The sequence below is a fragment of the Lipotes vexillifer genome, unplaced genomic scaffold (assembly GCF_000442215.2).
Source record: "Lipotes vexillifer unplaced genomic scaffold, Lipotes_vexillifer_v1.1 scaffold2094, whole genome shotgun sequence".
In the NCBI taxonomy this organism is placed as follows: Eukaryota; Metazoa; Chordata; class Mammalia; order Artiodactyla; family Lipotidae; genus Lipotes; species Lipotes vexillifer.
The window spans coordinates 307,706-317,900 of NW_006790887.1; the positions used below are offsets into that span (position 1 = coordinate 307,706).

The 10,195-nt window shown below is 41.4% G+C and overlaps 1 protein-coding gene across 1 annotated transcript in view; it reads left to right on the top strand.

Annotated features, from left to right (window-relative positions):
• The window catches only part of UBE3C (ubiquitin protein ligase E3C), a 120,295-nt gene that overhangs the window by 24,731 nt on the left and 85,369 nt on the right, over positions 1-10,195 (top strand). Inside the window, exons 2-5 of the mRNA XM_007463981.1 lie at positions 303-356; positions 3,723-3,797; positions 4,640-4,786; positions 8,528-8,643. Of these exons, the coding sequence (XP_007464043.1) occupies positions 303-356; positions 3,723-3,797; positions 4,640-4,786; positions 8,528-8,643 (392 nt within the window). The remainder of the gene's footprint in view (positions 1-302; positions 357-3,722; positions 3,798-4,639; positions 4,787-8,527; positions 8,644-10,195) is intronic.

Below are 10,195 nucleotides of genomic sequence, written 5' to 3' on the forward strand. Positions count from 1 at the left end.
ATTGATATAATGCGCTGATCCTTACTCAGATATCCCCGGTTTTACCTGAACTAACCCTGTGTGTAAGGAAATCAGATTTTATTCTTAGAAAACTACTGAAATACTACAATTAGATCTGTGACCCGGGGGTGGGGGTGAGGGAACCATTTAGCCTCTTGCGCCTCAGATTTCTTACTAAGTCAGACGGTTTGATTGGATGATCTCTAGAATCCTTTGGGTCACAACATTCTATAATTTTTGTATGAGAGTATTTTAGAATTTGAAATTATAACCTTTATCTTTTCTCTCTTTTTTGTGTTTAGGAAGAAAAGGCTTCTCTTTTACATCGGACTCAGGAAGAAAGAAGAAAGAGGGAGGTAAGAACAGCTTTGTAATAGTCCCTGTAGATAAACATTTTCCACGGCATCTAAATAAGTCTTGGTTTTCCTGTTTTATATATTAGATATATGTATGTTATATGTGACATAACCTAAGTATTTATATACATGTTAAATTTCAGAAACATTTCTGGATTTGTTGGATTTTATGGTAGGTCATCTATTCTGGAACCAATATAGAAAAGATGGACTAAAAGAGCAGTTTCCAGAATAGAGGGAGAAAATAGGCTTTCAGTTCACTTACTTGCTTATGATACGGCTTCCAGAAGATGTAGAAAGTCTTCGTGTATAGTGTTCATGTTTTGTCAAGCAGAAGGAGAAAACTCCCTGTCAAGGCAAGTTATCTCAACTACTTGTGAAGAAGCTGAATAAATGAAAGGAGCTATAGTGACGTTTGGCATTTTAGTCTTTATTTTACATTTTATCTTTCGGAGGTAATTTCTTAAAATGGCTTTAGTTTGTTGATGAATCAGCAGTTGTGGTGTCCTATGGCCTGCTTTTCTAGGTCATTTTTTGTTTTGTTTTGTAATAATTCATCCATTCCTTTAACAAATATAAATTGAGAGCTTGCTATGTTCCCGGTACTTTTCTGCTGGCTGGGTATATAGACAGGGAATGAAACAGTGTGTCTGCTGCTGGGCGGTGGAGCACAGGTGTTCCCCAGGATCCGGAGGTGGGGACTTGGAAGGTCGGCTTTGGATGTAGGGTGTGAGGGAAGGCGTCCCTGAGCTGGTGAGAGCCCAGCGGATTTCTGAAGGATGGAAAAGAAAAGCTGTGCAAAGCTGGACGAAGGGCGCGTTCTTGGTCAAGGGAACGGCAGATGCTGTGCAAAGCTGGACGAAGGGCGCGTTCTTGGTCAAGGGAACGGCAGATGCGCAAACGCTCAGGCAGGGTTTCTCAACCTTAGCATTTTTGACATTCTGGCCAGCTCATTCCTTGTTGTGGGGACTGTCCTGCACACTGCAGGATGCTTAGCAGCATCCCCGGCCTCTCTCCTCTAGATGCCGAAACACTCCCTATCGCAGCTGAGACAACCACGATGTCTCCAGAAATTACCGAACGTTCCCTTGGTGGGAGTTGCCCTCACTTGAAAATCACTGCTCAAACAGGAAAAGTGTGTATTGGTTGGTGTATTCCATCTTTTCTGGAAAGTTCTCAGCCAGCCACCTCTCCCAGTCATGCCTCTGCTCCGTCCTCGCCCTCCTCCTCCTCTTGGACTCACATGGCAGAGGTGTTCGACCTTTGTATTGTGTCCCGTGTGTCTCCTGTACTCCTTTCGGTATATTTATTCTTTTGAATACCTATGCTTTGCTTTGGCTATATTCTTTTGTTCTAACTTCTGATTTACAAATTATCTCTTTTAGTGATGTCTGATTGTTAAGTACATCCATTGAGTTCTGAATTTCAGTTTTTATTTGAGTTCTAGAATTTTCTTTGATTCTTTTATTTCCCAGTTCTCTCGACTTTTCATTTCTTGCACGTAATTGTAGATTTTTAAAGATAATGTTTCCTCTCCAGTGTTTGGAATTCCTGTGGGTTCATTTTTATTGTTGGTCCTCCTGATTTTAAATTCTTGTCTTTGCCTGGTTATTTTGGTTGAATACCGGACATTGTATGTTCCAGGCTGAAGCGATATCTTCAGGCTTAGAATATGGCCTCTTCTTTTTGGAGAGCGTTGCATTTGCTTCTGGCAGGCAGTGGGGGAGGGATGAATCCCCTTTAAAACAGGGATGAGCTAATGTGAAGCTGGCCTCCAGGCCTCGTGAGGACTCACTCACCTGTCCTCAGCGCACCTGCCAGAGAGCGAGTGCTCCTGAGACCCTTCCCCAGCAGACAGCTGAATGAGTAAAAATAAGTGTTTTGAAAATGCATGGGATGTTATATGAGTGTTTAATTAAGTGCTGTTAGAGTCATCATAGTTATCAATAGATTCCCAAACTAGGTCTAAGGTCAAGGATTCCCTTGTTGTAACCATTTGAAGCTCAGAAAGTACACTTTTGTGACCTGATGGTATGTTCTCTAATCCCAAGATTGCATGAGTATGTGCCTTTCAAGCCTGGTAGGTGGCATTCATAGAAGATGTGAAACATTGTCATGTGATAAGACAGAGTACAGATTTTCGTATCACACCTGAGTTTGCTCTCTGAATCATATCTTTTGACATCACTTAATCTTTATGGAAGTCTCGGTTTCTGTGTCTTTAAAACAGCAGTAATGCTCACCTGTAAGGTTATTGTATGAATGCATGTGAAGTGTCTCTCTTAGGGCTGGCACATAGTAGGCTCTCAAACACTGTTAGCTGCGGTGGTTATAATGATGATGAAGAATATATATTTTTGCTAGGTCACTGAAAGGTTTTTTTTTCTTAACATCTTTATTGGAGTATAATTTCTCTACAATGGTGTGTTAGTTTCTGCTTTATAACAAAGTGAGTCAGCCATACATATACATATATCCCCATATCTCCTTCCTCTTGCATCTCCCTCCCACCCTCCCTATCCTACCCCTGAAAGTTTTAAAGACAGAGTCGAGTTGATAAAAATTGGAGTTTTCTGCTTGGAAACAAAGTGACCCTTAAAATAGATGCTTCTGTTGTCTGTATTTTTTTTAAATACTTAAAACAAAAACTTAAAAAAAAGAAGTCTTTCTATGCTGGTAGAATTGTAAAATAATGTAGCTGTTTTGGAAAACAGTCCAGCAGTTCCTCAAATGTTAATTCCATACCTAGATATACACCCATGAGAAATGAAAACCTATGGCCCCACAAAAGCTGGTACATGAATGTCCACAGCAGCATTATTCATAATAGCCCAAAGTGGAAAGAGCTCAAATGTGCATCCGTTAATAAGCGGATAAACAAAATGAGACATCCGTATAGTGGAACAGCCATAAAAAGGAGTGATGTACTGATACATGGTACAGCGTGGATGAACCTTGAAAACATCATGCCAAGTGAAAAAAGTCAGACACAAAAGGCCACATATTATGATTCCATTGTACATCATGTCCAGAATAGGCAGTTCCATATAGACAGAAAATTGATTAGTGATTGCCAGCAGTGGGGGGGTTGGGGTGGGAGGACAGAGAATGAGGGATGACTGGGTAAAACCCCTGGGTACAGGGGTTTTATTGGGGGTGGGTGATGAAAATGTTCCAAAATTAGACAGTGGTGATGATTGCACAACTTTGAGTATATTAAAAATTGGTGAATGGTACACTTAAAAGAATGAATTCTGTGGTACGTGAATTATGTAGCTGTTTTTTTTTTTTTTTTTTAAGTCTGAAGTAGTATTTGTCATTTTCACTGATCCTGACCCATTGTTCCCTCCTCCCTGCATTATTCAGGAAGAAAGACGAAGATTGAAAAATGCAATAATTATCCAGTCATTTATTCGAGGCTATAGAGACAGAAAACAGCAAGTAAGTTTGTTTTTAAACTGAGAAGGAATTAGAAAGGTATGAGAGAGCTTATTTTATTTATTTTTATTTTTTAATTAATTGATTGATTGATTGGCTGCGTTGGGTCTTCCATTGCTGTGCTCAGGGTTTCTCTAGTTGCCGCGAGCGAGGGCTACTCTTCGTTGTGGTGCAAGGGCTTCTCTGCGGTGGCTTCTCTTGTTGCGGAGCATGGGCTCTAGGCGCACAGGCTTCAGTAGTTGTGGCACGTGGGCTCAGTAGTTGGGGCTTGAAGGCTCTAGAGCGCAGGCTCAGTAGTTGTGGCACACGGGCTTAGTTGCACCGCAGCATGTGGGATCTTCCCGGACCAGGGCTCGAACCCTTGTCCCCTGCGTTGGCAGGCGGATTCTTAACCACTGCGCCACCAGGGAAGCCCTGAGAGCTCATTTTAAATATGGCCTTGGATTCTTAGAAGTGGAATTCATTTCATATATGTTTGTGGTACTTGTTTAATGAGAGTTAATGTGGGTAATACTGTTTTCCCCAATAGTTAATTTTATTAGTTTATATAAAGATTTATAGACAGATGAGTTTTTTGGTGATTTTTAAATTATTAAATGCAAACATAGGCCAAACCACGGCTAAAGATCACAGTAGAAGGAGGTGATGGAAGACTCCTGCATAGGGCGTTCATGGCTGTGTCACTACATTCCAGGCTTTTCAGGTTCCATTAACCGTTTACCAATGATAACTTCTCAGTAACGGGATCTTAATTGTCAGTTTCCACTACTCCAGTTTAAACATTGAGTGACCATTTAGACCATACGATCATGTGATCCTGTCTTTATGTCTTGTTTTGTTTTCAGTATTCCATCCAGAGAAGTGCATTTGATCGCCGGGCCAGCTTGTCCCAGTCCGGTGGCACTTTTTCCATCGCCAGCGGTCCCACCCTTACCCTTTTGGTGAGGCAGCTTCTGTTTTTTTACAAACAGAATGAAGACTCAAAACGCTTGGTGAGTGTTGACTATATTTTCACTAACCCTTGTTAACGTGTTTTCCAGCTTTTGGTTTAATGGGATCAGAAACCCCTCCAGCACGTCTCACCCTTGTGACTTCCTCAGCCAGCGGTGATAGGTCGTCTTGGTGATAATGTTTTACCTCTTAAAAATCGATACAGATTTTCCGTAGGCTTTTTCATGCTTTTATTAAGGCAAATTTCACATATAAGAAACAGTAGGCTACTCAGTTGTGCTGCCCCCGTTACCCAGTCCGCACAGGCAGCACCTTGTTTTGCACAGAACCCTCCACCCTGTGCCTCCATCCCTGGGACGTGCATCCTCAGTATCATAGCCTGTTTGTTACCTGTAAATACTGAAATGTAAATCTCTGAATTCTAGGGTCTCTCTCTTGAAACATCTAAAATATAATTGTGTAACTTAAAAAAGGTTATAGGTTTTGATATTATCAGTGATGAGGACCGGTGTGTGTTAACGGAGGAGATAGGTGGATGAATCATCTTTATAAAATGGAACTTGTTACTGTGTCCACTTTCCCAGGAAATACTGAGATTCATTGGGTTAAGTACGTATTTGTTCTTAGACATCCTTATTTACCTGGATTAAAAATTTCTAATTAAAACATGGGTATTCAGTGAAAAGTAAGTCTTCCATGCTCCAACCGTACGTACTAGAAGGATCCTTGTGTGGACTGTAAGTATAGAAGACATAGGAATACTTTATCGCTTATCTGGTGTTCGGCTTTAACACCCAACGTTGCTTCCTGTATTGAGCTGGGCTGGACCATGGGAAGAACTTTCCATAAATCTTTAGAGGCAGTAAAGATGGCTTTCCTTAAATGCAGGCTCTTTTTGAAATTAATTAATTAATTAATTAAATTTACTTATTTTGGCTGCATTGGGTCTTCGTTGCTGCGCACAGGCTTTTTCTAGTTGCGGCGAGCAGGGGCTGCTCTTCTTTGTGGTGCGCGGGCTTCTCACTGCAGTGGCTTCTCTTGCTGCGGAGCGCGGGCTCAGTAGTCGTGGCGCGCGGGCTTAGCTGCCCCGCGGCGTGTGGGATCTTCCCGGACCGGGGCTCGAGCCCGTGCCCTAAAGGCAGAGGCTCTCTAGGCTTTTCTCCCTGAAGCCTGTGGGAAGAAGGGCGAGACACGTCTGGCAGCAGGTCATCTGGCTCCTCCGTCCGGAGCAGCCTGTTCCTTCCTCATGGGCTCTGACCTTGCGGATGGAAGGTCAGACGTGGAGCACAGCCATATGGGCGTCAGAAGGGCCTTCAGCCCTGCGTCTCTCCAGAGCGCCCGCCCTGTGGAGAGCCGCTTCTGCCCCACTCTGCGGTCTGGTCAGCGGTCCCTGCATATGCTTTCTGGATGTGGTGCAGCCACCCAGCCCTACAGGCCCTGTGTAGGGTTGGAGTTAACCAGATCCTCAAACCCGGTGTATATGAGAAAAGCAAACTGGATTGCTTATTCAGTTTGCACAGGAAAATGCAAGAACAATAACTCAGTCATATGTGGAGGGAAAGTCTCCTGCCCATCTTCAAGGACCCTAATTCCTACTTTAAGAGCAGGCGTGATGCCACTTTTGATAGTTTTTCTAAGGTGCTCTGTGCAAAAGTGTGCACATATGGCTCTCCCTTCCTCACCCACCCCCTTGAATTATTTTTTATTATAATGACTGTAAATATGGTCGCTGCTAAAACAGTGTACCATGATTGTATTTTCTTTTGTGTACAGTTTTCTTGAGTTACTCTGGAGTGAATTGTTGTGTCATTTGTTTAATTACCTTTGAGTCTCTTTATGATAAAGTCTTCTCCTACCTCCTGACAGTAAGATAATTCTCAGTACAGTTTTCCGTGACTAGAGGGTCAGCTCACTGGTGCTCTGCCCCCCGAGCTGTTCCTTCTGCGTCCCGGGAACTTGCCGCACAGTTTGGAGTGGTTGCTCTCCACGCCTGCCATGTTCCTGGGAAAACCTCCACTTTGCTTTGCTTCTGTTTCAGTTCCTCTTTCCTGATTCCATATCTTTTTGCTTTCTTGGTTTACTCCCTTGTTTTATTGATGTACAGCCTCAGTTAACTTCCTGAGAAAGGATGGATAAAATGGAAAGTTTTTGAAACTGTACTTATCTGAATTTAGTAAATAACAAAAAGTTAGGCAAAGCAGATGTTTAATGTATTAGAACTTTTGGGATGATATTGGTGCATTTGTCAAGAATGTAAAAAGCAGTATCAAAATCCAGTCCACTACAAGGAGATATTGTACAGCACAGGGAATGTAGCCAATATTTTATAATAACTATAAATGGAGGATAACCTTTAAAAATTGTGAATCACTGTGTTGTACACCCGAAGCATATAATGTTGTACGTCAACTGTACCTCAATTAAAAAAAAAAAAACAGTCCAGAAAGTGTTCAAATAAAGTGCTTTGAGGTTGTTTTTTATGTCGTTGAAACATAATTACTTGATTAATGTATTTACAGCCTTATTCTTGTGCTTCCTACAGTTGGCCTTCAGATTTTTATAATGTTTAGTTACTGTACATCCTAGTTTTATTTGTTAATGGGTATTCAATACAAATTTTAGAATGAACTGCATGTCAGATAGTGCAGAAAATATTTGTATGATATTGGTTCCTGAGAAAATACGAACAAGTAGCTCCTAATACCTCAAGAAGAAAGCTTGTGTGTAGGTAAATTAACATTCGGATTGGGTCTCAGAGTTATTTCCACCCAACTTAGGACGCACTCGAATTTATCATGCAAGACACATGTGTTAGTACTTTAATTGTTTGATAACATTTTATATCAAATAAATGTTACTCTCAGAGGAGAAACTCTGTAAAAATGACAGGTAAAGAAAAGGTTCTGTGGCGCATTTAAGAAGCTGTCTTAATCTTAACGCTTTTAAATGGGTCTCATGAAATGAACAAATATCGTAGAGGAGGTATAAGAGATTCCTGTTTGGTATTTTGTGTTTTCAAAATCACTTCTGGCAGCTATACACTAGAGGGCCTCCTGGATGGGAGCTCGACAGAAATCTAACTCAGCATTTGCCCACCGCGATGGCCCGTCACCGTGTCTGGGACAGCGGGGGTTCTGGTCATCCAGACGCGTCTCTGTCCTTTTTTCCCTCCAGCTGTGTGGACGTATAATTGACAAATAAAATTGTAAGATACTTCAGGTGCACACTGCGATGGTTTGTATAAACATTGTGATAGGATTCCTCCTGTCTAGTTAAGTGACCCATCTCTCGCCTCACATGCTACACACCTGGCCTTTTATCGGGAATAGTGGGACTGAATGATTGCCTTTTCTACCGAAATTTCATGGAGTTAGGGAAGGAGAGTATCCACAGGAAAGGTGCTGAAAACTCAGAGGAGAAAGGTAAGAAGAAGGAGCTGTTACCCTTTGTAACTTACGATTAAGATTGTGATTCTCATATGTTTTTATTGTGGTTTGCTGATTTTTGCAAATGAACTTTTTGTTTCACATTTACATGAGTTTTAAGTACATTTGGTAATAAATTTAGTAATTTAACTTCATGCTGATGTGCTTTCTTAAGATGGAAAGTTCAGGACGTGTGTGCACTACTATCTAAAACCTGACTTAGAAGATTTACTTCTTCTTATCATGTTTTGATTATGTATTTACCAATTAAGGAAATTTTGGTATGTTTGTAATTAGTAAATAATTAGCTTTTTATGGACTGAGAGTTATAATTGTATGTTTTGCTGTTTCTTTCAGATATGGATGTATCAGAACCTAATTAAATATAGCTCTTTGTTTGTCCAGCAGTTGGATGGATCTGAGAGACTTACGTGCTTATTTCAAATAAAGAGGTTGATGAGCCTCTGTTGCAGGTAAACCCATCGTTGTCAGCAACTTGTGCAATGTGGTGGTCACTTTGTCTAGAGGAATATACCCTTTGGTTTTCAGTGTCTGTGACAGTGGTTTTCCCTTTTTTTTCTTTTTGAGACTGGAATGTTCTGTGTATTACAGTTTTCACTCCTGTGATTCTTCTCCCTGTAGAAATTACAATGTAGATATAAATACCTTCCAGATGATGTTTTCTTTCAGGTAGGCTCTGGAATTACCTTGTGAGATATCAGGGGTCCTGGTTGCTAGCGAGTGGATGGGCCACCTGAAAGGACTCCTGCTGTGAGGAGGCTCCCATTGTCCTAGGGTCGCCACCCTCGGGTACAGGCTCTTTAGAGCAGGCCTTTCATCAGGCTCTTGTGATTTACGTATGGACTTGAAATAAGTCACTTTCATGACTTTGCTGGATTCAGTTTATAAAGCACATTTAGGTGATGTGAGCAGTAGTACCTGAATGAGAAAACAAATTAACATCTTCACTGTTTTTCTCAAAATAGCTGGTATCTGCACAGTGGCAAACTTTCAAATGATTCTGAGCCTTTAATATAATATCAGCTAATTTTCTGGAAGTTGCGTATAGTAAGGTTTATTTAGGATTGCTGTCAGAGCTAGGCCTTGTTAACTTCCAGAATCCTGAGCTGGACTAAAGGTAGAGAAGAACCTTTATGAACAGAGAGAGTCTGGAAGATCACCAGTCCCAAGAAATCTTATTTTTTTCAAACCCCTTTTATTTCTTGGAAAAACTTTTACTTTGAAAAACACATTGTACGCATGGATTCGCTGGAGTGGGAGTCAGCAAACGTTTTCTGTAAACACCCAGATGGCATGAAGTGTGGCCTCTCTTACGCATACTGTGTTTTTTCTTACAAGCTTTTAAAGGTGTCAGGAGCACCCTTCACCCGAGAGCCACACAGCCTGTGGCTGGTTCCGCGCACGGGTTGTAGTTTGTGGACACTTAATGTCCTTTCGAAGGTATTCATTTAGCAAGTAATTTTAATAGATGATAAATCCAAATGTAATTTCTCCTTGTTTTCCCCAACTTTCTGTTTTGGAAAATTTCTAACACCAGTAAAGTTGAAAGAATACCATATATCCTCCACCTAGATTCAAAAGTTACCATTTTGCCACATTTGCTTTCTCTCTCTCTCCACACGTACAGTGTGTTGTTTTTCTAAAGCACGTAAAAGTAAGTTGCAGACATCATGACGCTTCCCCCGATTCACTGTGCTTCTCCTGAGAAAGCACACTCTCTGATAACTGTAAAGCTATGCTCACGTCTAAGAAAATGAGTAGTAATTCTCTTAGTATCATGTGGTATACACACTCCATGTTCAGATTTCCCCAGTGATCTCAAAAATGTCTTCTCTGTTTTGATGGTCCGAGGCTCCGTTTGTTTCACTCACTCCTCTGTCTCCTCTTCCCTTTACACTGGCCGTTGGTTCTAGGGGAGGGTTTCCAGCCACGTCCTCTTCACGTTGGGGGCTGAACCACTCTTTGTTGTGCACGTGGTCCTGTGCGTTGTAGGGTGTTCAGCAG